Source organism: Mustela putorius, unplaced genomic scaffold (assembly GCF_011764305.1).
Source record: "Mustela putorius furo isolate JIRA1106 unplaced genomic scaffold, ASM1176430v1.1 tig00000487_pilon_pilon_pilon, whole genome shotgun sequence".
NCBI lineage: Eukaryota > Metazoa > Chordata > Mammalia > Carnivora > Mustelidae > Mustela > Mustela putorius.
Genome location: NW_025421399.1, coordinates 1,158,573 through 1,185,212, shown reverse-complemented (window position 1 = coordinate 1,185,212; position 26,640 = coordinate 1,158,573). Strand labels below are relative to the sequence as shown.

Sequence of the window (26,640 nt, the reverse complement as noted above, 5' to 3'; positions counted from 1 at the left end):
GGTAGAAAGTGCTTTGCTCTTGGTGTCTTAGCTGTGGAAGACATAATGAGGCCCAGGCCTCCTGTCTTCAGTCCAGAGTCGATGGTCCTCCCTTCACAGAGAGGCTGCTTTTTTGTGTGATGTCGCTCTCCAGCTGGGGAGTTACTAACACGGCTCGCCTAAAAAGTAGTTGGAATGCCCATAGGAGCGGGAAGTATGACTCTGGCCCTGGAACAGCATGAGCCCTGGAACAGCATGAGTCTCACTTAGAGACTCGGTGACTTTGGCATCTGAGCAGGACTAGGTTGTGTTGGAGCCCAGACGAGAGAGGTTGTAGCTAAGACATTCAGCCAGTCCAGAGGGCAGTCCCCAGACCCCATGCGGGCAGCTCAGTGTTCCCGTCATCTGGGGAAAGAACCAACGAGGCTGGTGGTGGTTGAGGGTCAGGTGGGACCAGAGTGGGCTGAAAAGTCTCTGCAGGTCAGGAAGGCTTTATGGAAAGCCTTGAACTGCCAAGCTGCCAGCGCCTTGCACACCCAGTAGGACACAGTGGCCGGAGGACAGCTCTGGCGGGAGATGGGGCTTCCAAACAGTCTCTGCTCCAGGATGAAGGGAGGTGTTCGGCAGCGCCGATGAGGCAGCCGGCTTCCTCCTGCCCCCTGCCCGCAGTGGGGTCCCAGTTAGTAAACCCCAGTTTTCTTCTTCCCAGGTGCTGCTCCATACCTGAAGACCAAGTTTATCTGTGTGACACCGTAAGTGGCTTCCCTTCTCAATTTGACCTTTATTTCTGGTGTCCTCAGTTCTCCCGGGAGTAGGACACTGGGTGACAGCCACCCGGTTAAGGGGCGGAACGCCCTGGGCTCCGTGGAGTACTCAGAGTGACCTTGTGTGTTTAAAAAGCTTGAAGCTTTTATTTTTCTGTTGGAGACCAGAGTTTGATGGCTTGTGTGTGTGTGTTTTGTTCTTTTTTTTTTTTTTTCTCCATTGTGTCTTGTCAACCCGGCCCTTTCCCCTCCTGCTGCTCCCCATTTCCTACAGAACGACGTGCAGCAATACCATTGACCTGCCGATGTCCCCCCGCACTTTAGATTCATTGATGCAGTTTGGAAATAATGGTGAAGGTGCTGAGCCCTCAGCAGGAGGGCAGTTCGGTGAGTGTTGGGTGACAGAGCCTGTCCTTAGGAGGGAAGTCAGGCCCCTTGGTGTGCCATGCACCAAGCTGAGAGCTGGCTCCCTGGGATTGGTAGAAAGTTCTAGAGCCATGTTCTACCTTAGAAACCAAATGTGCACCACCAGCGCGAATTTTCTTGTAGCCACGTGAGAAACAGCAGTAAGAAACAAGCGAAGTTAATGTTCATCATATATTTTCTATAACCCAATAAATCCCCAGTACTAGCATCTTAATACACAAGAGAAAGCTAATGAGGGTTTTTTTTTTATTTTTGTGCTAAGTCTCTGAGACCTTCCGGATGTTGTGTGGCTGCAGCCCATCTGGAGTGGGAAGAGCCATATTTTGGTGCTGAGTTCCCCCCTCCCCGCCCCGGGGGGGCTCCAGGCTTCCGTCTTCAGGAGGACAGCCTTCCATCTTTCCACATGGATGGTTGGGAACGAGTTAAGAGAGGAAGAGGGCTGAGCCCTTCCACAAGACCAGACCCTCTAGGGAGGAAAGTAAATCTGGAGCATCCGATCTTGGCCATATGGGGCAGGGACACTGGATGGCAGTGGTGGCTGAACCTCTGTCCCCACAAGGGCTAAGGGAGCGTGCCCTGCGGGCTGTCGGGCTGGGGAAAGAACTGAACAAGCTTGGGCAACTGAACGAGCTCTCCCGCTCTGTCCCCCCAGAGTCCCTCACGTTCGACATGGAGTTGACCTCGGAGTGCGCTACCTCCCCGATGTGAGGCGCTGCGGGCTGAGGCTGCAGAGAGCAAGGCTGCGGAGGCACCTACCTGTGTTTGACCACCCCTTACAAAGCCAGCCCCAGATCGTCTGAGACTCCTCTAACTCTGTGCTTCCAGATTTTAATCTCCTACTTCTGCTATCTTTGAGCAATCTGGGCACTTTTAAAAATAGAGAAATGAGTGAATGTGGGTGATACGCTTTTACCTAAATGCAAATAAGAATGTGTTCTCTGAGACTGTGACCGGCGGAGATGTGGAAGGGGTGGCAAGAGGGAGAGAGAGTGGAAATGTTCTGGTCTTTTCTTGCTGGCCCGGCCCTCCTCTCTCAGCAGCTCGTGTTGTCCTTGGACAAGTGCCTCCTGGTGCCTGCGGATCCCTCTGCCTGTCTCTGTAAGCCCACGCCACAGGCTGCCTCTAGCTACGTTACTCCTGGCGTTGCACTTTTAACCTTGCTAACAACCAAATAGAAGATAGGACTTTCACAGCCCCTAGGTTTCTTTTTAAATTAAAAAAAATTAAAGGGCAAAAAACACTGTATTGGCATAGCCTTTTCTGTATTTAAGACAACTCAGTCAATAGCCTTCTTGGTGCTTTAGGCATTCAGCTTTCTTCAGGCTGATAATTTATAGAAATCCTGAAATGGGCTTCAGATCCAGTCCTTAAAAGACATCTGAAGCTGTGGCTTGGCCTTTGGTTATGAAATAAGGAAGGTTGAAGGACAACCTAAACATCCTAGACATTTTTTAATAAAGTTTTTATTTTCCCCTTTAACGTGTTGGCCTATTAGTAGGTAAGGCTGGGCAGAGGAGTACTTCCCACCTGTCGTTTCCCGACGCCCCAGCCCGCCCACCCCCATCTCCCTGGACTTCTGCTCCTGTTCCAGAGCCTGGGCTGTTCTGTGGGTGCCTTATAAGGGATGGGGTGATCCTTCTTTCCTCTCTGTCCACCTTACTTCCCTGTGTAGGGCTCCTTCCAGTGTGGAAAGGTCCCCTGTTCTGTTTGCTTTGGGTATCCTGGAATAAGAAGGCGAGAGTTAGCAGGTGGAACACGACAGACTGTGGGGCCCCAAGGGTCTAGTTGAGCTCAGGGAATACGGTTCTTATCCCGGTTTCTTGATGTTTTCCGGCGGCACCTCTAATCCTTTCTTCACTTGGTTAAGCCAGGGGCAAAGGCTTACTGATAAACTTGAGGTCTATCCCTTGTGTGAGGGAGTATACACCCTGGCCTCCTCCCCACCTCACCCCCCAGTGCTGGTGACTGTTTTCCCCTCACTGTGGCCTCACAGATGAAGCTGGTGACTGTCTTCTCCCCATTGGGGCCTCCCAGATGAAGCAGAAGCACTCCCCATTTACTGTACGTTTCAGAACACCTTGTGCTCTCCAGTATTTGGGCCGCCTCTGTCCCAGAGGCCCGACCAGATCAGGCAGTCCAGGACCACCTTATCCCAGTTGGGGGGAGTGTTGTTTGTTTCACCCATACTCACCAGGTTCAGAAATAAGGGGATGGGGACCTTCTCTCCAAGACAGACAGGGCTTGTGCTTGGCCATCCCTGTCCTTTGGCCTAGACATGTTGGTAGGTAGCACAGAGCTCTCCCTTTTCCAGCAACACTCTTCACTTCATAATAAGCTTAACTCAGAAACTGAGAGAAGATTTAGATCAGAGGGACCTGGGGCAAGGATCCAGGCTTCTCTGGCGCCGATATTGTAAAGTTCATGGCTTTGAGAGTAGCATGTGTATCTGGTTTTAACTCTGATTGTAGCAAAAGTTCTGAGAGGAGCCCAGGCTTGGCCCTTCCCTTCAAGAATCGAGCCCTCCAGGCCCTGCCTGCTTTCTCTCCACTGTCTCCCCCTGCCCGTCCCCAGCCCCGTCCCCGTAGATGGCTCAAACTACCTGCTCAGTGGCTTGTGGGCTGCTCTCCTGGTCACCGCATCAGATTCCACTGTATACTTCGTAGTGTAAAAATTTATATTATTGTGGGGTTTTGGTTTTTTGTTTTGTTTTTGTATATTGCTGTATCTACTTTAACTTCCAGAAATAAAAGTTATATAGGAACCGTCTGAGGGCGTGGCAGCTCTGTATCTGGCTGCTGGAGGTCCCCCCCCTTCCCCTCCCCACTTCAGTTCTGAGGGGGCCTTACCCACAGGCTGAGCCTGGATGCTGACAGGAGGTGGGGGCCCCTGCTCCCACGCTGGTCTCTGCAGCCCATCTCGGGGGCCCTGGGCACCCAACCCCTCCCCATCATGTTAGCCGGGTGGCCTCTAGGGAGGTCATACTCCTGCATAAAGGTCTCCCGTGGAGCCCTGCCTCTCTCCCTCTTCCTTCCCCCACTCCTCAGGCCTTTAACAAGCTGCACCAACCTGTCTCGAGTCAGATAAGGGCTACCTAAGGGGGCTTGGGGTGAAGATAGTCCCACCCTGCCCCAGGGCCTCCCTCCCACAGTTGCTTCATTATCGCTTTCCCTTCAGTTCACTCCGTGGGGATGAATGGAAACACTTCACTGGCTGCCCGACCGGTGGTGATAATTCACAGACAGCAACGCACCCACTCGGCTGGCTCCCCACCCCCTCCCCGGGCCCTCCCCGGGCCCTCCCCGGGTGCCAAGCACCATGGAGACCGCGCCGCCAGCCCCTGCAGAGATGGAAGGGGAGATTAGCGGCTGCTCTCTCTGCCACCCCACCCCCGCCAGCCCCGTGCAGGCCCCTGCGCTGCCTGCCTGCGGGCTGCAAACCCCTCTTCCCTTTCTTTGAGCTCTGAGGAAACATCATGGCTTCACAACCCATACCCCCTGCAAACACCCAGGGCCCCAGTGACAGCCTCTGGACTGGCAGGGGGTCGGCACCAGAGGGTCCAAATGGGGAGACTGTTGTTACAGGTCACCTGTTGTCTGTCCCTTTCAACAGGCTGGTGGCAGTGGGATGGTGCCACCTGCTGGTGTCCAAGAAGAGGCGGGGCAAGGAGGGACTGCTGGTGAGGTTCTCTGCTGCACTCCCCTCCCCCTACCACCATGCCCCCCCACCCCCAAGGGTTTCAGGATTGCCTAAGCAATAGCTGATTAGGAGAGGCCCAGACTCTGGATCTTAATGCTCCTGGCCCCTGCCCCAGAATTCCTGCCACCCCCCACCCCAACACCTCCAGCGCTAGTCATTTTGTCTTCTGAGGAGCACAGACTGCGTTCCAGGGCTAGTGGGCACCCCTAATCCACGGAAGAGGGAGCGGAGTGGTAGCTTTGGAAACATGACAGCATCAGCCACACGGGAGGGAAACAACAAGACAAGCCCACCGCTGGGGTCCCCATTACCCAGGTCTGCCCACCCAAGAGCCAGGCCAGCAAATTTATGAAAAAAATACTTTATTTCAAAACACTGTTTACACAAATATGTGGCCTATGTACAAAGTACACAAGGATCCCTCTTCTGGTCCCCACCTTCCCTCGGGATGTTTAAACCTCGGACTCCGAACCTATGCCACCAGCTGCCCCGGCTGTAGGTCACAGTGCCCCAGAGGGACGAGCACTCGAGGCTAGGAGCAAGGCCTTCTCAGACCTCAGCGTTCTGCAGCTGTGATGAGGCCTGGTCCGGGTCCACCAGGCAGAAGGGAACGAGATCAGCTTTCACCCCTCACTCAGCATTCCACAGGCACGTAGCAAGTGGCTCTGCGGCAGTCTCTCACTGCAGGTTTTTTTCCCCAGGAGGAGAGGGGGTCAGCCCCGCAAGTCCCTGGCCCTCTGTTCACCCCCCCCCCCCCCCCCGCGTCTTATATCAGCTCCTGCCCCTCTCCTACCTCTCCTGGGAGCAAGGTTGCAGAGCCTCAGGGAAAGAAAGCTGTGGCCTGATGGGGGGGAGGTGATCACGGGAAAAGACAGCAGGACTGGGCAACAGCACCACAGACATGAAGCACAGGTCCCCTGGCTGGAGACTGGAAGGCCCGGAGGCCAGGAGGCCCGGAGACCAAGCAGCTCTGACTTCGGAGCAGCTCTGACAGACCCGAACAACAGTCTCCAGTCCATATGTCATTAGATAAAATACAAAATATTACTCAAAACAAGCCCAGCCTCCCTCCTGAGGGAAAGAGAACCAATAGATCAACATACGTGCATGACAATGGACAGCACACCCAAAACACGCGCACACACGTTTGGGAGCCAAAGCTGCTAACTCCGGAGCATGACTTAAGCTCGGAGGCATTACCGAGCAGGAAAGGACCCCCCCCCCCCCGCAGGAACAGGGGACCTGCATCGCCTCGAGTACCTGCGACAGCAGCAAAAGCAGAGCCCCTCCCATAACAGTCACAGGCCCGGTGGGCTCGTGGGGACCTTGATTTGAGCAGCAAGCTGGTGGTTCCTGCCACCGCAGCCCAGGAGGGCGAAGGCGAGGCAGGTACACCTCGTGCGTGCGCGCGCACACGTGCACGGGCGGAGGCATCAGTATGCACAGAGACACTAAAATCCCCATTAACACGACCCCTTCACACTGTGTTGTTTCCAAATGCGTGGGATTCGAATGTTCATGAGAGCGAGCCTCGGGCCGAGGTGAAAAGACCAGCGGGCGGGGAGAGGCGGGGGTCCAGACCGTCCATCCGGCGGCGCAGGAGTTCCTCCACGTGCCGGGCCACGTCCATGGTCTCATCCAGGTCAAATTCTCCATCCTGGTCAAGGACGGCGTCAGGGCTGGGAGAGAGGGGGAGAAGGAGGTCGGAGGGAGCTGGCATGCCTCTGGCCCCCTCCCTATTCAGACCATGGTCTCATGGGAACAGGACTGGCTCTGGTGGGATGCCCCTCCGCCCCCCACCCCCACCCCCGACCTCAAGCTGAAACCGTGTCATGGCTTATTGACAGACAGATACTCAAGCTCTAGTCTCAACTCTCCCTGCCTCACTGAGGGGGATCAGAGTCCCTCTCCCCTGTTCCTGTCCTCCTCCGCAAAACGAGGTAGTTGGGTCAGTGAATCCTGCCCACTGAGACGCTAGACCACCCAATCATGGGCTCCAGGTGCCGATCACCTGCAAGGGGCGGGGCCTTTAAACCACGTGACCCCAGTCCTTAGCCTTCGGTTAAGGCCCCGTATTTGCTCAAACTCCACAGAGGGGGGACCTGAGACTCGGCCATGTCTGGAAACTCGCTCTGGGCCACCTGGCTGGCAACTGGATTCAGGACTGGAATTCCAGTCTTTGTGACTCTCAGGCCTAGGGTCATCCCAGTGCAGCCTGTGCCTCCCAAGCACCCAAACACCCAGCTGGGGCCACCCACAGCTCAGCAGAGAATGAATTCTCTGGGACCTCCAGAAAGGAGCAAGTGATACCCCTCCCCATCCAACTCCTGACAACAACTGCCCCTTCCATAGCTACCTTTGCAACAGCCTCCCAGAGCTAAATGTGTAACCTGACTCAGTCCCGCCCCCCACTCCCATCCCATGGGGTAGGTGTTCTTGCCTCCCTTTTACAGAGGAGGAAACTGAGCATCTGGGAGGCTCAATCATTTCCCCAAGGTCACACAGCTAGTCAGCACCAAAGCAAGGACCCTGCTACATGTAGCTTATGCTCTGCATTTTTACTGGCTGATCTCCCTCTCTGCTCCTGGGCCTGAGCCCTGCTTGGGTGGTCTCGAACCCACAGGAGCTCTGCGGCCCTTTGCCCACCAGCCCTCTGGGGGCCCGGCCTGAGACCAAGTGCACAGTACCTCCCCACAGAGCCCCATCAGAACACAACTTACTTCTGGGGGTACATGTTATAATGAGCCGGGGGGCACACGGCTGGGGAGGGGGCCTGGTCCATGTAGGTGGCGCTGCCCCCGGCAGAGTCTGCAGACGCATTCACAAACCTGCAGGAGAAACACGGCAGAGCCTCAGCGGCCTCCGGGCAGCAGCTGCCCTGGGGAGGGTTTGGGTGGGGGGGCCTTTTTACATTTTGGGGGGGGTGTGGAAGGGCAAAGTGCCCACTGGGCCTGGGACTCCAGCTCGAGTGGGGCCCTGGGTCCTGGTCCCATTGAGACTAAGCCCAGTTCCCTCTCCAGGGCTAAGCCAGGTTTTAGGGGGGAAGAAAGGGCTGGGCTACACAGGGCTGGTGAGTGGGCAGAGCAGGGCTTAGCGGTGAGGGGGGCTGGGGGAGAGAGGAGGCAGCAGGAGACCAGAGCCAGACCCTGGGTACTTACTCAGGGACCACTTGCTTGATCTGTGGCTTCACATATCCATCCACTGCTTTAGCTGCCAAGGGGGGAGCATGATGAGAACCAGCCTCCGGGAGCTCCCAGGTAGTGGAAGCCCACGGCATGCAGTGTGCCTCCTACCCAATCACTGTGAGGCCTCAGCGGTGATGAGATTTCCCCAGACTCCTATAAACACCTGCCCGTGGACCCCGTCCAAGGGCCACCCAGACCCCTCACTCCAATCTCCTCCTTCCTCCTCCTTTCTTTTCTGGTCCTTTGCTCGCTCTCTCATCACCCCACCCCTGCCAAGGAAGCAGAACCAATGCCAAGCAGCAAACGCAACAGTGGACTGGGGACAAGTTGAAGAGGAAAAACCTGTCAATTTTGCTTCCCTTATTCAACTTGGGGGCAGATTTGAGGGTGGGAGCCATGAGAGCAGCTGATGAAGATGGGAGTAGTGCATTATCTGTGGGTATCATTATCCTGGCCAGCTCTGCCCCTTCGTCCTCCAAGGGTGCAGAAGTGAGAATCCACCCAGCTTTCCACTTTGCAGAGAAGAAAGCTGGGTCAGAGGTTTTGTTTTCCCTCTCAGTTGTGAGCCCTGAAATCCCCTCTATGGGCCCCACACCAAGCCACCGACCAAGCCCATGGGGGACATGGCCCTGGGGCTCTTCATGGGGAGTCCCTGCTGTCTTGCCCCAAGAGCTTTGCCCACAGGCTGCGGAAGGGCCCAGGAGTACCAGGGCAGGACGCACCGAGCACAGGGGTGTAGTACTTGGAGAAGACCTCGTCCTTGGGCCGGTCGGGAAATACGTAGATGAGATAGCTCAGGTCCCCTAGTCGGTCAGCCAGCGACCGAATGGAGAAGTCCCGCGTGGTGAATGGCTTCAGGTTCCACAGGTTGCGGTCAGCTGTGAAAAGGACGAGCTCATTCCCACTACCCACCACCCTCGGGAGAAGGGTCAGGGTTATGGGGTTTGAGATCTGGTGTGTGGAGACATCTGGGTTTTTACTAGTCTGCACAGCAACCCTCCACCTTGTCTGGAACTCCTTGGCACAGGGTGTGCAAGTGACCAAGGGAACATTCTCCCAGCGAACCAAGCAAGTAGACGCCAGCAACACTAGGTCAGGGCAGAGAAGGGAGAACTCAGAACCTCTGAAGGAGTACCCCAGTGGCTCTTGGAGGCCACAGGGCCAGTGATCTTAAGTTCTCCATGATGGAAAATGGTAGAAAGGGAATGTATTTCTGAGCAACAGTTATCCCCTACTTCTGCGTTCAGTTCCAGTCTTTCCCCTGGGGAAACCATTTAAGGATGCAGACCTGATGGGGAATGGGGAGCAAGGAAATGGGAGCCAGGGCACTCACGAGAGTCAAACTTCCAGGCAATGGTGATGCCCCCGATTTCGGAGTCGCTAAAGCGTAATAAAAAGGTCCCATCGGGCTTGTTGATGAGCAGGTCATGGGCCTGTTGCTTGTTCACAAAACCTAGGATGGCCCTGGGTGCATGGAGCATAGAGTGTCATTACCAGTCCAGCATCTCCTGTGCCCTGAGCCCATGGCCTCCCACTCCCGGGGCCCCCCATTCCTCACCCGTCATTCCAATGGGGCTTGTGATGCTTCTTCAGCACCTCCATGACCCCATCAAACCACTGCCAGAAGGTGTAGTTCCAGCCCAGCAAGTTCTCCTGAGAGTCCCCAGGAAACCCCAAGTCAGGGTTTGTGGCCCCATCATCACGGGTGACCCAGGGAATAGTCTGTGCCAACTTGTCCTCAGGGAAACCTCTCCCAATCCCTCACCCTACTCGCCCTGCACTCCAGTGGGCCATAAATGGACACAGCCCCCAGCCTGCAGCCTGGGAACGAGAGACTAAACCTGCCTTTTGCCTCTCAGGCACAGGGGCAGGGGTAGGAGGTGTCCAAAATTGTGCAAGCTGAGACCTCCAAAGTCACTTCTGTCCCCAGTGGACAGAAGGGGAAACTGAGGCACAGAGAAAGGAAGGACCTGGCCACTTAGTTAACCAACCTAGGGCAGGAACTCAAGGATCCAGACTCCCAGCCCCGGGTTCCTTCCACTGTCCTGCTCCGGCTCAAAGAGCTCTGTGCAGTTTCCTGCTACCCCTGCCTCCGTTCCCTGGTGTATTAGCCCCCGTCTCTTCTGGCTGTAGGAGAGGGCAGGTCGGGATGGAGAGGGGGTTTGCTGACCGAGGCCAGGAACGAAAGTGTCTGTGAGGTGGGGAAAGCCTGGCGGGGCACAGGTGGCCCCGGGCAGGCAGCTGGTGGCAGGTCCCTCACCCTGTTGAACTGGGACCAGGACACGGACATGCCATTATAGTCTTCAAGGTGGCTGCTGCTGCTGTTGAACAGTTTCTGGGCCAGGAACACGAGGTTCTCCTTGGTCAGGCCGCGGTTGCTCTGCACTTCGGCCTTGAATTTCATGTTGAGAGCCTCACACAGCTGCGGCCACAGCACTTTGTCGGGCACGGCGAATGGCACCCTGCCCTGAGGCGGAGGGAAGAGAAAGCAGACCGAGGGAGTAGGAAATATTTACACGCACGCGCACCCGTGCACACACCCACACTCTCAGGCCCACAGACACCAAGAGACAAAGAAGACTAAGAAAGACCCAGAAAAGGAGACACAAATACAAGAAAAAGAAAGGCAGGGCGGTGGGCGCCTGGGTGGCTCAGTCAGTTGAGCATCTGCCTTCTGCTCAGGTCATGATCTCAGGGTCCTGGGATGGAGCCCTGCATTGGGCTCCCTGCTCGGTGTGGGACCTGCTTATCCCCACCCCCTATTTGTGCTTTCTCTCACACATGCGCTCTCAAATAAAAACAAAATCTTAAAAAAGAAAAGAAATGAAAAGAAAAAAGAGAAGAGAAGAGAAAAGAAAAGGCAGGGCAGCAGGGGTGGGCAGATGGTGATAGAGACCCAGACCAGGGGCCTGGGATAGAGGTCAGGGACCCAAACCATAAGCAGAAGGAAGATCAGAGACCAGAGCCCAACAGCTAAGCTCATAGACCTAGGAAATCCCCCTCCTGAGACCTGGAACCCAGACGAAGCCTACGGACATGCCACAGGCAACAAGCTCACGTGAGCTGTCCCTTACCGCACCTCAGCTCCGGTGGGGCCCTAAGGTTGACAGGGGACCACGGCTTGGGGCCGATCCAGGGAGACTCCAGGATAGGGGGTGCTGAGATGGGGGTCCCATGAGGACTCACCGGCTCGGCAAAGGCATTGTCCCACAGCACGGTGGCGGTTGCATTGTGGTCCTGGCTGCCGTGAACGATGACAACCACGGGAAGGGACAGAGTCTAACGGGAGTCACAGGAATGAGTGTAGCAGGCACACGACCACACCGAGCCCTCATTCCTCACCCTCGATCCCACCCACGAAACCTCCCAATGACACCAAAGCAAAACTAAACAAACAAAAAACCCCAAACCTAGTTCTTCTTGGCCCATTACTTAAGCTCTGTGGCCGGCCCCAGATGAGAACACAGCAAGCACGCACCAGCAGAGTGAAACAGGTTTTCTGAGAGCCTTCTGGGCTACATGGGCCAATGGGCCATGACTGTGTGAGCATTCAGAGCTCTCTGGCTTTCCCAAACCAGTCAGGTGGCCTCAGGGAAGTCTCCACCTTTCTGGGTGACCTGTGGGGGATGGGAGAGCGAGGCCTCACCTTCACCTGGAACACAAGCTCATTGCTGCCAACGCTGAACTGAGACTCAAACAGGACCGTGAATTTCTCCTCCGTCACAGACTCCGCGCCCCTCCGGTCAGCCCGCTTAATCCTCTTTAGTGACTGTGGTGGGGGAGGGCAGAGGGGGACGAGGAAAAAGTGGCTGGTTATGGGGACTCGGCCCCGGGGGCGGGGGGACGGACTCCCCTCAGGGATCAGGCCCTGGACTCACCATGTTCCTGAAGTGAGCGCTGAGGGTGCCGGTGGCCTGGTGATACTCCATCACACAGCAGTTGTTCAGGATCTCGCCACTGCACTCGCTGCGAAGGAGAGGTGACCCCCACAGCCACGTGGGCCCCAGGCCAGGGGGGTGGCTCTCTGTGTGCCCTGGGCCCAGTGTTCATGCCCGAAAGCCCAGCCATGAGAAGCTGCCCCCCCCTTCCCCTTTGAGTGTTCCCCTCTGGGCGCCTGGGTGGCTCAGTCGGGTAAGTGGACAACTCTTGATTTTGGCTCAGGTTGTGATTGCAGGGTCCCAGGATCAAGTCCTGCGTGGGGCTCCCTGCTCAGTGTGGAGTCTGCTTGCCCCTCTCCCCTCTGGTTCTCCCTCTGCCCTCTCCCTGCTCGTGCTCTCTCTCTCCATGTCTCAGGCCTGAGTGTAAAGCAAAGTCTTCAAGGGTGGGCTCTGGGTCTCTATCATTAGGTTAACAATTCTGTCGGCATTGAGACTGATGCAGGGGCCTTCGGCTCTGACAGCTTCTGGTGCAGCTAAAATAATAACCATGACCAGGGGCGCCTGGGTGGCTCAGTGGGTTAAGGCCTCTGCCTTCGGCTTGGGTCATGATCTCAGGGTCCTGGGATCAAGCTCCGCACTGGGCTCTCTGCTCAGCAGGGAGCCTGCTTCCCCTCTCTGCCTCTCTGCCTACTTGTGATTTCTGTCAAATAAATAAATTTTTTAAAAAATGAAAAAAAAATAATAACCATGACCACAGCCTACAAGGACCCTGGGGTCAAACCCAGCCTGGCTCCCTGGCCTCTTGGGTTCCTCTCCCCTCACTCAGGACAAGCAATCCAGGCCGCCTTATCTGTTTGCCAAACACGCAAACTTGGTGCTACCTCAGGACTTGGGCACCCGCTCTTCCGGGTGCCCCGAACCCTCTTGTTTAGGTCTCAACTCAAACATCTCCTCAGAAAGGCCTTCTGTGGCCCCTCACGTGGTGAGGTAACATCTATCTGGATGCCATGATGTCACTGTTTTCATTTTCTTTCTAGAGTCTATCGCTTTTTGACACTACAGGATTACCACAAGCATAGAACTGTCTCCTTCCCCAGCCAAAATGTAAGCTCTAAGAACAGGAGAACCTCTCTGGCTTCTTTATCATCCTATTCCCAGATGCCACAGTAGGCTCTCAATACACACGACCCAGTCTCCCACTTCACCCAGTCTCTCCCTCATTCACTGCATCCTTCGTGCGGGCCTGCCCTGATCCCCAGATCCCACCCTGGGTTCTCCAGCCACAGTCATCTTTCCTACACTCTCCTTGCGGATAAGGCCCATGTTTTCTATCTGAGAGTCTCCCCGGCCGCCCCAGCACGCTCTCCCTAGCTGCTCCCATTCATCCCACGACCTGACACTGTCATTCTGCCCCGCCCCCAGCGCGACCCACTTCCACGGTGCCTTCTGTCTCCCCTGGTGCACACTCCCCTTCTCATGACCACTGCTAGCTCTGCGGGGGCTAGGCGAAGAAGACAGAGCCAAGTACGGTGTGGATTGCAGCTCTGTCCCAGGGATTAGCACAGGTACCAGAACAAGCCAACAGTGCAATCCATGTTGACCTACTACATGTCAAGAAGCACAACGTGTATCCCAGGACAGACAGAAAGAACCGGAGAGACACTGCACCACGGCTGTAGGGAGGGAGGCTGAGCTGCCTCCATCACCCAGAACCTTAGGTACAGAACAGACAGGCACTCCCAGTCCAGACCGTAGGGAGCAGAGAGAAACGCGTACTTGCGGGTGTTCTCGTTCTTGAGCAGCGACTTGGCCTGCTGCTCGCTGATGATGGTGGCCTTCACCTGGGGGGGGTTCATGTGCACGTTCAGCTTCCCGCCCACCAGCAGGCGCACCGTCGCTGCAAACTTGGTCTGGGTCTTCAGGACCTGAGGGGGCTGCTTCTCAATGATGAACGTGCTGCGGGGACACAAGGGACCAGACCACACATGATGCTGACTCAGGGGACAGGGTCTGCCCACAGACGTGGGGAGGCTACCGGGGCTCGGCAGGCAAAGGAAGGGCACACGGCACAGCTCCTGTTCCCAGGGAGGACACCGAGAGTCAGAAGAGGTGGTGGGAGGGGAGGCAGTGACATGACTCAGCAGCTGGCCCAAGCTGGGGGGCGGACAAGGGTAGTCCATGGAGCGTCCACAACAGAGACTGGGCAAGGTCAACACCAAGCAGCCACTGCAACTGAGGACAGAGAGGGATGGGGACCCAAGGCAAAAGAGACAAGGATTCCAACGAGAGCCTCCCTACCACAACCCCGGTGGGCAGAGCATCCCTGGCCTGCTCCATGCCAACCACCCAGGGGCTAGGCGTACTGGAGGCAGCAATCACCTGGTCACCAGGGCTGAGATGATGTCTGTGATAGTGGCGTTGACCTCAGCCAGCATCTCCTCCACTGGGCCGGGGATGGGCAGCTGCTGGCAGAGGTGCTCAGCCCTGCGGATCTGCTGCCGGTTCTGCCAGATGATCTCGGCCAACTTCTCACACCTGCACGGGAGCCCCAGGCCACCGGGAGGACAATGGTATCACCCCACGCCCCAGGCTCGAGGCCGAGAGGCCCTAGTCTGGGGAGAACGCCCCAAGACCCAGCTCCTCCCTCCTCCTGGAAGGTTCTGCACCTCAGCCACCACTCCTGACCCCAAAGCAGAGTGCCCCCCGCCTTTCAGGAACACAGAGCTGCGCGGGACCAGCACCCCGGAACCGGTCCGCTCTGCCTGAGGCTTCACTCTGCATACCCAGCCCTGTCCCCTCCCCAGCACAGGAACTCCCTTCCTGGGCACAGGGCACATGACGGGGGCCCCAAAGCCGGCATCAGGAGCCAGAACCCTCGGTGAACTAAGCCTTGCTGCAGCACAGAGAGCTGACTGCTCAAGGAGTCACCAGAAGCAACGCCCCTGCCCCCAGCCACCCCCAAACACCATTACCAGGACTGCAGCACGTCCAGGCTGCCCTCGGGGGGCCCTCCGTTCCCTGCCAGCTGTTGCCGCCGCTTCCACTGGATCAGCTCATCGTCCAGAATGATGGTCTGCTGCTTCCGCAGCAGCTGCAGGGTCTTCTGGTGCTTCTCAGCCAGCTCCTGAAGGCAGGTGGGGACAGCAGGCTCTTCTGGGATCCCACAGAACAGCCCTCACTCGGGAGGCAGGGCTCGGACCAGGCCTTGGGCACAGGCCCTCCCCTCTCCCAAACCCGCTCTGCCTCACATGCTCCCCACAGGAAAGAAGGTTCTGGCCTCCAGCTCTCCAGGGTCCCGCTCTCCTCCCGGCCCTAGCCCTCTCTCGGGCTCCCCGGATGGCCCGGGATGTGGGCCTCCGCGCTTGGGAGCAGAGGACGCAGACTGCACTTACCACGCGGTACTGCTGCAGCGTCTGGGCCTCATGCTGCAGCCAGGCCTCCAGGGACACCTGCTTCTGCTGGAGGGCAGTCTCCCGGCTCAGACGCTCCTGGGGACTCAGCTGGGCCAACCCAGCAAACTGAGCTAGAAGAGGCGATGGGACACCCGCGACCATCATTTCCTGGCTTCCTGCAGGAAGCCCAGTAGAACACCAATACCTGTTCTGGAGGCAAGGCCCTGAGGGTCTGCCCAACATTAGACCGATGGCTACTTGGGGCTCCAGCAGCCAAGGGAGCCAGACCTGAGCGGGCTCTCGGCCCTGGTCTCTCAACTGTGATCTCACCTTTAGGGACTGTACAGATGGAAGCCTGGGGGCACAGCCCCCTGAGGCCTCCCTTCCCATCTTAGTCTACACAGCTGCCTGCCCAGACCTCCTCATGCCACACGGGGGTCCAGCGTGGAGCCTTGCTGCCTGGTTCGATGTGTGCCCTCACCGTTTACTAACTGGGGAACCTCGGGCAAATCATTTCCCTCTTCTGGGCCTCAGTTTACCCATGTGCAAAATGGGAGAATCTTGGCCCCTGCTTCAGTGAGTCGACAAGGAATAAATAAGGGATGATCCCCCAAAGGCTCAAGGAATCTCCCAGCTCGTGGACCCTGAAGGTCAGAGCTGGTCCTTCCTGGGCAGTGGTTTCCAGTGCAGGTTACAGGGTGCCAGAGACAAAGGGCTGTTCAGTCCCACCGCCACAGAAGGACCGCCTAGGGAAGTCCCCGCCCCACAGGCTCTGTCCCCCCCCAGGAGCCCAGCAGCCTCTCCTCTGGAACAAGGGGTTTCTCCAAGTGCTGGCAGGGGCCTAATATGTTGGTTTGTCCAGGCTGGGTGACTGTGAGCTCAGCGGACCAACCAGAAGGAGATGGAGAGGCACAGACAGGCACACACAGGGACAGAAGGAGAAGGTGGCGAGAGGAAGGGAATGTCCAGCGCCCACTGGCAGCAACACAGAAACAGCAAGATTCTCTCAGGACAGGGAGGCAGCTTCTCTCCACGCTAGCGTGGGGCTCTCATCCATGGCACAAAGTGGGAGTCAGGGAGGCCTCCCTACCATTTTACCAAAAATCTATTATGAAATACTTCAGACCCAGGGAAGGTAGAAAGAGTGATGCAAGGAACATCTGTGTATTATAACCCAGCTGAAGAAACCACAGGAAAGCCACCTGTATGTCCTTCCCTGCTTGCCAACCCATCCCAGCCTCCAAAGGTAACCACTGTCCTCCACGCTGGGATTATCACGGCCTGCCCAGCGTCTTGCTGAGTATCCCAGTGTCCTCACTTGGGCTGAGACAAGGAGATGGGAGCATCAGCATGTTGTGGTCAAGGGCCATGTCACACTGACCGAGGCCCTGCCTCATGGACACACAAGCTGGGACAGACGAAAGCAACTCAAGACAGCCCGGGAAACCCTAGCACTGGAGGAGAACTAGAAATACGGTTCTGATCCCATGACTGGGGACTGAGAGAGAAGACTACCGTCCAGCCGTGGCACACAGCAGAGTAGTCTGAGGCCACCTCAGAAATCCTGCCACCCACAGGGGGTGCTGGTGATCCCCATACCTGGACCCAACCTCCCTAAGGCCAGTGACCCACTTAGGTCTCTCCTGGCACTTTGTGGAAGCTTCTGGAAGGGAGGTCAGGAGATGGGAGGCAATTCTCTGCTCCACTGGAGGGAGTTGAGCCTTCTCTTGCACAAACAGAACAATAGTCTGTGTTTCTGATGAGTCAACTTGATAAAGGAGACTGAACTGACATTGCATGATGGGTAGAAACCCAAAGCAGAATCTAATGCAAACCCATAAATAGGAAACAGAAAACCCAAGAAGGGGACTGGAAGTTCTATCAACCATCAAAGACTGGGGTTAGAACTGACAGCCTGGGGCAGAACGTGTGGCTTTTGCTCAGGTCATGATCTCAGGGTCTTGAGAAAGAGCCTTGCAACAGGCTCTGTGCTCAATGGGGAGTCTGCTTTTCCCTCTTCCTCTGCTCCTCCCCTCACATGTTCTCTCTCTCTCTAATAAATAAATAAAATCTTAAAACAAACAAACAAACCAAAAACCCGACAGCCTGAATTCTCCTGTTCCTTAATCTACGAAGAGGTCCACCCTTTCTCTGGGGTCAGTCCAAGATGGATTCAGAGGAAGACATGCTAGAATCATACCACCAACATTTACTTAACACCTACTATGATTCTGGCAATGCGTTGAGGAATTCAGAGTATGGGAAACACTGACAGAGCAGGGTGAGGAGAACTTAAATAGTTAAATTAAAACAGCATAGGGGCACCTGGGTGGTTCAGCCAACTAAGCATCAGACTCTTGATTTCTGCTCAGGTCATGATCTCAGGGTCCTGAGATAGAGCCCTGCATGGGGCTCTGCACTCAACCGGGAGTCTGCTTCTCTCCTTCTCCCCCTGCCCCAAACCCCGCATGCTCTCTCTTTCTCTCTCTCTCTCTAGTAAATAACTAAATAAATCTTAAAAAGAAATAAAACAGCATAACAGCATTCTAAAAAAAAATTCAAATAGTTTTAAAAAGGGAGGAATGGAAGAAAATAATTAAAAATTTAGGGAGAAAGCAGAAAATAAACATTAAAATGTAGATCCCAGTGCAACTGTATTAAATAGTATGTTAAATATTAGTGGACTAAACATCTCTATTAAAAGCAGAAATTGTCAGAATACTCATAAAAGCAAGAATCAATGATATGGTATCCACATTTTAAATTTAAAAAACATGTTATCAAGATGCCTTGTGGCTATATAGAATAAGAAGGCTGAAGTAGACTTCAAAGCAAAAGGTATTACCAGAGATCAAGAAGGGCATTTCATAGTTATTACGGTATCAGTCAATCAGAAAGATATTATAATCATAAACTTATATGCATCTAATAACAAAGCTTCAAAATACACAAAATATTTACAGAAATAAGAAGCGGACAATTCCACAATCTAATAGGAGATTTTGGTCCTTCTCTTTCACCATTTGATAGAACAATTAGGTAAAAAAAAAAAAAAGAAATCAATCAATCAATCAAGACTGAGATCACAGTGGTTCTCAAAGTGTGGACTAGGGATCTCTAGAGGGTTCTCAAGAACTCTACTGGCAGCCTACAAAGTCAAAACTGTTTTTATGAGGACAGAAGACCTTACTCGCCTTTTTCTCTTTCAATCTCTTATAGACATACAGTGACATTTTCTAAAGGTTTCAAGATATGTGATATCATAGTAGATTGAAAGCAAGACCCAGGGCGCCTGGGTGGCTCAGTGGGTTGAGCCTCTGCCTTCTGCTCGGGTCATGATCCCAGGGCCCTGGGATGGAGTCCCACATCAGGCTCTCTGCTCAACGGGGAGCCTGCTTCCCCCACCCACCCTGGCCTGCCTCTCTGCCTACTTGTGATCTCTGTCAAATAAATAAATAAAATCTTTTAAAAAAAGAAAGCAAGACCTAGGTATCTCCTATTAAGCCTCACATTAAAGAGATATGTAAAAATCTAAAGCAATGCTTCTTACTAAACTTTGTTTTGGAAAATACAGACGTTGGTTTGGGTGACTTTTTTAGTAAAACTTTCTTATGTTAACATTATTTAACTTAAAATTGCTACTTTTAAATGAAACAATGGTGAGACATGCACTCTTTTGAAGTCCACAAGATACATTCACCAAGATACAGTATACACTGGGCCATAAAACATGTCTCAATAAATTTAAAAGAACTGAGATCATTTAGAGTATGTTCTCTGACAATGGTGGAATTCAAAAATAAAATGCAAACCAAATCAATAACAGTATGACATAAAAGGGGAAAAACCCCAATACTTGGAAATTAAACAATATACTCCTAAATAATGTGTGGACAAAATAATTATTCAGAAAAGAAATTTCAAAACTGAATAATAATGAATATACAGCATCGTTAAAATCATGAAATGCAGCTAAAGCGTTGATCGGAGGGAAATTTAAAGCTCTGAAAATGTGTATCAGAAAAGAAGAAAGGTCTAAAGTCAATGGCCTACGGCTTTACCTTAAGAAGCCAGAGAAAGAAGAATAAAAGGAAAGGCAGCTTGACAATTCCTGTTCTCCAGAGGATGGGATGGAACACCTCTGGGGTCAGTCTGGAGTTGGGGGACAATGCGCCAGGTCTCAAGACTCCTCAAATCGTACTGGGAGTTAATATGCTCTGAGTTAAATTTTCTTTCCCCACACACTTATCACAATAGCCACTGGCTAACTACAGACCTAGGAGACAGGACAATGTTTCACTGTCACCTCCACTTCCCAGTTCCATCTCCTATCGGGGAGGCTCAAGAAGGGGCATTTCTGGAGTCCCACCTCTCCCCAGCCTGGTTCAACCAGAAGACTCCCCACCTAAGTCCTCCCTCTGAGTGGGGAACACTTTGTCTGTGTTCATCCAATCATTGAGATACTCACTGAATACCTACAATCAGGGGGAGAATGTTGTTTAGTAAAGTACTGGGATTTTACGACATTATCTCTAGTTGAGATCTGGTTCTGCAACTTATAATATGCAATCCAGGCCACATAACTAGAACCATCTACAAAATAGGAATAATACAGCTACCTACTTCTTGGGACTATTGTAAAGTCTGGATTGAAAAAGCATGCATGCAAAAGAAAAGAAAAATGCACGCAAAGGGCTGAGCTTGGGGTCTGGCCCACAGCAGGAGCTCAGTAAGAACTATTACTTCTCCAGAGCTTTGGGTAAGGCTCTGTGGAGACAGACACAGACACAGCCCAGACCCTGCAGGAGCACACAGAGTGGTCCTCACTCCTGGCCTCGTGACACACACCACCTCGGTCGTGCGGGCCTCACCCTGGATCCGCAGGCTCTCCTGATACTGGATGATGAAGTACTCCTGGGTCTGCTGCAGCTTCTTCAGTTCATTCTCTGTGTCCTGTGTGACCAGCCGCAGCTCCTCAAATGTCTGGTTGATCTGGAGGTGTTTCTGGGACATGGCATCAACCAGGATCCCAGCTGGAGAATTCCCCTGGGGACATAGCAGGGGGAGAGTGCAGGCAGCACGGGTTGGAACTGGTATGGAGTTGGAAAGGAGGGGGACACAAGGGATCTGGCAGATTATGGCAACTTCATAAAGGATAGGGGAAACTTCTGTTGGTAGCTCTGGCCTCCACCAGAGTCACCCAAACAGGGTCCATCTAAGCCCTCTTTGGAGAGAGTAGAACTCAGCACAGCCAGGGGTTATCTGGGTTTGCAGACTAATGATGGTGACCCCTTGTTCCACATTCGTTCATCGACCCGATGCCATGGACCGTGTGAGGTGCTGGGGACACAGCAGGGAACAAGGCTGTGTGAACACACAGCATCTGTGTCCTTACTCAAGACCTTCTTGTAACTGAGGAAAGTTACAGGGGAGGTATAAGTAAGGCCATTTAAGTGACCCAGTCTGATCTACTACTTCCACAACTGGCTGAGAGTCAGTCATCAGGGCCTGTCCAGTAAACTGTTCTCAGAATAAAATCCAAACTCCTTCCCTAGCTCTAGCGGAGAGCTTCTGCCTACCTCCACCATTCCCCAGCATGACTGCTGCCCAAGCACACCAGGTACTTTCCGTTCCTTGAATACACAAACATGTTCCCGCCTCAGGGCCTTTGCACTTGTTGTTCCTTCTCTCTGGAACATTCTAACACCAAAACTTCCTAAGGCTGGCATTTCAACTGGCACCTTTCCAGATTGGCTTTCTCTGATGGGCCAATTTCAAATAGCCACACCCTTATCTGAAAGTGTCTTATTCCTTTATGTTTTTATTTCTATCTTGTCTGCCTCCACGCACTAGGATATAAGCTCTCAAGTGCTAGAACCTTGTCTGTCTTGTATGCCACAAAATCCCCAAAGGGTAGCACGTCAGAGGTTTTCAAGAACAGCCTGATGGTTTGGAGAAGGAACGATTTTCCTCGTGACCATGACAACACGTATGCTGTAGACATGTATTTCTTTTATTTTCTTTTAGACATGTATTTCTTAACTGGAGTGGAATTCATTTGTATGTTTACAGATAGTTCTGTGGTGGCAACAAGTCAAGGGCTACAACAGTTTTCCCAGAAGACTCTTTGTGACCTGGCTTCTGCCTCCTCTCTGGCTTTACCCACTGGGGCTCCCCAACTGGCTCCCTTCTCCCCAATACCACTGACCCCTTACAGGTCTTCAGATGTGTTCAGATGGTTCCTGCCTTCCTGCCCACACATATAATACTCTTGTTCCTTTTGTTCACCTTTCCTTCTTCCCCTTTCCCCCCTGTTTAGACACTCCTGTCCTCAAGACATTCCCCTGCCAGGCTGTCCTAGTCTGAGTTGGGTACTTTTTCCAAATATGCCCCCTTAGTACCAAGCTCACCCCTACTCACTCCTAGAGAATCTATCATTGCTTGAATCCCTTTTAGGTAGGGACCAGGCTTTAGTCTGTTTGTCCAGTCCTAGCCCAGTGTCAGACACCACAGGACCTCCATACATGTTAACTGAATGAACTGTAAAATTCCTGAAATCAGCATCCACTGCAATAAATAAATATGTTCTGGGCACTATTCTGTGGTCTTTACCCATGTGTTGCCACTTTATGAAATTCATCTTGTGGGGTGCCTGGGTGGCTCAGTGGGTTAAGGCCTCTGCCTTTGGCTCAGGTCATGATCCCAGGGTTCTGGGATCAAGCCCCGAATCAGGCTCTCTGCTCAGCAGGGAGCCTGCTTCCCCCTCTCTCTGCCTGTCTCTCTGCCTACTTGTGATCTCTGTCAAATAAACAAATAAAATCTTAAAAAAAAAAAAAGGAAATTCATCTTGCTTTTACTCTAGATAAGATAATATTTGTCCCATTGTTCAAGCAGATGTTCAATGCCTTCATGATTAGAGAGCTTGGGGGATGAGTCCCTTCCTGCCTCTCTGGACCTCACCTCTTGGAGCTGACCAGGGTTCTCTTCCAACCCAGACCTCAACTCCACCTCCCCTCACAGACACCACCAGAGAACATTTCTCCCTTCAACCCTAGCACCATTTATTAAACGCCAAATACTTCTTCTCCCTGGTGGCTTGTGATCCCATGTCTAATGAGGGTGTGTGTGTGTGTGTGTGTGTGTGTGTGTGTGTGTATAGGGCTTCCTTTTCTGTTTCATTAGTCTGTTTGTCTATCTGTGGCCCACACAGTATCTCATTTAACCCTGACACTAACTCTATAAGGAAGATACTGTTACTAGCCCCATTTACAACTGAAAAAACAGAGGCTCAGTGAGGTTAAGTAACTTATTCAAGTCACACAGCTAGTAAGTGACTGAGCAGGGGGGCCTGAAGCCAGGGCCTGAAGAGAAGGTACAGGGACTGTAACTACCATGTGCTGTTGCTTCTCACACTTGCCCATGTCCCTTATCTCCTTGGTGCTCTCTTGTCAGCATTTATAGAATACAGTTTTGTCTGCAGAAAAAGGCGTGTAGAAGGACTTCCCAGCTCCTCTCCCCACACCCACGGGACACTCACATTGTTGGCTTCTCGCACCAGCCTCTGTTCATTGTACAGAATATGTCGGATGCAGCGGACCAGCTCCATGGGACAGCGGTCGTACGTGTTCTGAAAGAATCCAATAGCAGTTACAATTGGCCTCCTGACATTCCCATCATGGCCCCCCACGGTGCCATGTGGCACCCCCCCACACTTCCTCTCCTCTACCTTCTGCCTCAGCTTTCCTCAAGAAACCTCAGGAACTGTCACCAGACACCTCTATCCCTCCTTGACTCGATTCCCCTCTACCCAGCTCTTCATACGTGGTTTGCAGTGCATTAGAAACCCAGTTTCCAAAGTTTCCAAAGCTCCTCCAATCTACTTTGTCTCCTTTGACTTTCAGAGCACAGATTCCCTGAAGTCCACAGAAACTATCAGCCCCATTTTGCAGGTGAGAAAACTGATGCTCAGAAAGGTTAAGTACTTGTCCAGAAGCAAACAACTGAGCAGATGACTCAAGACTTGGAGAATCCAATGCCAAGGCCAAGGTACTTTCTACTGTTGCCCTGGCCTTGGGTTCCTATTTTGCCTTTCTCTTCCTCCCAGCTTTCTCCTTTTTCCTCCCTCTTCTGTGATGGACTTTTTATCTCCCTGGCACCCTGCTGCTTGTATTTAAGAAGGGTTCTGTGAGGAATACAAGTAAGTTCCAATAAATGCTTGACTTGTGATTACCACCCACACCCCTTTCCTTCTTCCACAAAAACCTCCTCTCTCCCCTATATCATCCCTGGTACCTCCCCTACCCCCCACAGAGAAGGAGAAGGCACAACTGTACAACTACATCCTTCATTCAATGCTCTTCTATCCAGCTCTTGCCTCCAGGGCAATTCTGCTCCTTGTCCACCTGAGTTCCGCAGCTCTCCCACCTTTAAGAGAGTCCTGACGTCTGCTTGCCTCATTCCTCATTTCTAGGAGCTTTCAGTCTTCCTTTGTCAAACAAAGGACTCTTGACTCAATCTACCTCCATCCCTTTCGCTTGATCTGTTTCGAATGCCACTTCACCCAACTCCCTTCTGTTGGGGACAAACATACCTCACCCTTCGCTTTGTAGCATGCTCAAGGAATCTGACAGGTCTGATTTAGAAAGAGGGGGTGGGGGAAATTGAAGAGCAGAAAAGTTACTGATCAGCTCAGGGTCACACGGTGAGTCAGTGACCAGGCCAGGAAAAAACCCAGGGGTTCGGTTGCTGGAAAGAAAAGGCAGACACTGCTTTCCTGCAGATGAGCCCGTGTTCACACCTACCTGGAGCTGCGTAGCATAGTGCCCCAGCTTGATCTTCAGTAAGAACCCATCCTCCCCGACTTGGTGCTCCGCCTTCTTCTGCAGCTCCTGCACCAGGCCCTCCAGGAGCTGGGAGGCCTGGGCTTGGTCCTGGGGATTCTCCGGGTCGAGGGCATCCCTTGGGGGCAGGGCAGGGGAGAGAAGACTACCATGGCGGCTCCTTGGGCAAGGAGGTCAGGCACCAAGAGGGAGTTGGAAATCCCAGGCTCCAGACCAAGGGCACTCCAGAGCCCACAAGACTTGTTCTAGGCAACTCCACAGGCATCACGGTCTAGAAACACCCCCTCCCTTCCCAAGGTCCCATTTCCCTGTTCCCCTTTCCCAGGGACACCACCCCTTCTGCTGGAGGGGCAGAAAGGGCTAGAATCACACCAAAACACAGAGGAGCGCTAAAGGTCAACGGGCCTGTGGTAAGGCCCCCGCAGATGATCGCCCAGGGCAGGGGACTTACCATGGCTGGCTCTCAATCCACTGGGCCAAGTAGTGCCGAACCTCGATGGGGAAGTGCTGCCCGTACAGCACCTGCATCTGGCGCAGCGCATCTCCCTGCAGCTGCTGGGCTTGGATCCAGCCCGCCATGTCCGTTCACCTAGGGCGAGCAGAGGGCTGCAGAGGATTCTCCTCGACAGGAGCGAGGGCTGCGCCCGCCTCTGGCCCTACCATGCCCACCCGTCCCTGGACGGCGGTCAGGCCAGGCTCCTCCCCTCCCACAGACACGCTTTCCTTTGCGGGAAGAAAGGCCGTGAGGAGGGAAAGGCCGCCCTGCCCTCCAACAAGGAACCCGCTAAGGCTTGGGGAGGGGCTCTTGAAAGTCAGGTGCCCTCCCCCTCTTCCTCTCCCCTTGCCCCACCGGGGCTTCCCCGGAGGGGGGACAGCTAGAAAACTGAAAGAGAAACTTGACGCGGAGGCCCACGGGCCCTCTAGGGAGGGCTGCAAGAACCCACCCCCACCCCGGTCCCCCGCCCAGCCCGGAGCCCCGAGTCCCAATTTCTGGGCGGGAGGCGGGGGGTGGAGGTTTATTCCAGCCCAAACTTAGGGCACCGACGGCTCCCACGGAACGGCTCGGTCCCCGCCGGCACGTGGCTGGAGGGGGTTGAGGAGGGAGGGCTGGGAAGACAGAGGCTGCCTCTTCGGAGCCTCCCCCCGCCCGAGCCGGACCCCCGCGTTCTCCCACTGTCCGGCCCGACAGCGCCCCCTGCTCCCCGCGGGCGGGGACGGCGCCCACTCTCGGCTTCTTCCCCGCGTCCGCGTCCAGTGTCCCGCGTCCCGCGCCCCGCGCGGAAGCCAAAGCTCCCTCTCGGTCCCGCACACCGGTCCCCGCGCCCCCGCCGGCCGTCGGGCTCCGAGCCCCGGGTCGCGCGGGCCCGAGGTGGGAGTCGAGTGCCCCATCTCCGCGCGCGCGGCTCGGGACCCGCTGGCGGGCCACCCACCTGGTGGCGCCGAGCCGTCCGGCGACGGGGCCGGCTGTCCGCCCCGCGGCTCTCGCTCCGGGCCTGGGCTCCGGCGGCGGCGGCGGCGGCGGCGGCGGCTGTTACTACAGGAAGGAGCAGAGAGCAGCGATTTCCTCCTCGAAGGTCAGCTGCCTCCGATAGACCATACACAGCGCGCGAGCTCTCGCCAACACCCCTCCCAGCCTCTGTCGCTCCCTCCCTGCCTCCGCCCTCGGTCGCTGGCTCCCCCCGTGAGTGCGCAGCGGCCGCGGCCGGGCCCCTAGCGGCGAGGCTGGGCGGCGCCGCGCGTGGGGGCTGCCCCGACGGCGGGGTCCCCCGGGAGTCCCAGGCAGCCCTCGCCCGCGAGCCGCGGACCGTCGGGCAGCAGGCGCTGGAGTGGCCGGGTTGGGGTGGGGGATACGGGGGTGGGAGAGCCGGGAAACCCCGGCCTCTGGAAATCCCAAACCAAGGCCTCAGTTTTCTCACCTGTAAAAAGGGAGGAGGGGAGAGTTGGACTAGCTGGAGATGACTTCCAGCTCTGCGTTTGTCATCCTTTGAGTGTCTAGATTAAAAAAGTAAATGTAAATGTGTGTGTGTGTGTGTGTGTTTCTGTGGGTTGGGGACACAGCTTTTGTGACCTCAGAGGCAAAGCGGTAGGGAGGGGAAAGACTGGGGATTCCAGAGAAGGCAGCTCACCACCAGGGCTCCACCTTCCATCACTCCCACCACCCTGCACTCGCCCCTGCAGTGGAAACAGGAAAGAACCTTGGCAGTCTGAAGTTTCAAATCCCTCCCCAAAATTTTGCAGATAAGAAATGGAAGTCCAGAGAGGGGAAGGAGCTTGCCCAAGGTCACACAGGGGGCATCTATGGCCTGGTCTGCAGACTATGATCCCTAAATGATCCTGCCCACCCACTGCTCGCCGGGTCCAGTCCCATCTGAGGCTGGTCCTACCTTCAGAAAGGCTGTCTTAAAACCTTACACATTCACAGCTGCCCGGAAGGCCTTGCCAGAGCGGGGCACGCCCTCCTTGAGCCTTGCCTGGGTCAC

At 54.5% G+C, this 26,640-nt stretch overlaps 2 protein-coding genes across 6 annotated transcripts in view; one reads left to right on the top strand and one right to left on the bottom strand.

The window, feature by feature from the left end:
• STAT3 (signal transducer and activator of transcription 3) overlaps nucleotides 1-3,935 on the top strand; it is a 72,202-nt gene extending 68,267 nt beyond the window's left edge. For 3 of the 5 annotated variants that reach the window (XM_004772690.3, XM_045080708.1, XM_045080709.1), the window contains 3 exons: nucleotides 689-731; nucleotides 1,018-1,130; nucleotides 1,822-3,935. In XM_004772690.3, the coding sequence (XP_004772747.1) occupies nucleotides 689-731; nucleotides 1,018-1,130; nucleotides 1,822-1,877 (212 nt within the window). In that variant the 3' untranslated portion in view covers nucleotides 1,878-3,935. The remainder of the gene's footprint in view (nucleotides 1-688; nucleotides 732-1,017; nucleotides 1,131-1,821) is intronic. The other 2 variants (XM_004772692.3, XM_004772691.3) reach the window with 1 other exon arrangement.
• A 1,275-nt stretch (nucleotides 3,936-5,210) lies between these two features.
• Nucleotides 5,211-25,730, bottom strand: LOC101691575 (signal transducer and activator of transcription 5A). Its single transcript, XM_045080707.1, has 19 exons — nucleotides 25,591-25,730; nucleotides 24,612-24,749; nucleotides 24,122-24,278; nucleotides 22,858-22,947; nucleotides 20,192-20,366; nucleotides 15,321-15,451; nucleotides 14,901-15,052; nucleotides 14,308-14,463; nucleotides 13,705-13,884; nucleotides 11,929-12,016; nucleotides 11,697-11,819; nucleotides 11,237-11,329; nucleotides 10,311-10,517; nucleotides 9,609-9,703; nucleotides 9,384-9,514; nucleotides 8,773-8,928; nucleotides 8,024-8,075; nucleotides 7,586-7,693; nucleotides 5,211-6,544 (listed from the first exon to the last, which is right to left on the bottom strand). Exons 2-19 carry the CDS (start codon nucleotides 24,737-24,739, stop codon nucleotides 6,382-6,384), a joined length of 2,385 nt encoding a protein of 794 aa, XP_044936642.1. The 5' UTR covers nucleotides 24,740-24,749; nucleotides 25,591-25,730; the 3' UTR covers nucleotides 5,211-6,381.
• Nucleotides 25,731-26,640: the final 910 nt, after the last annotated feature.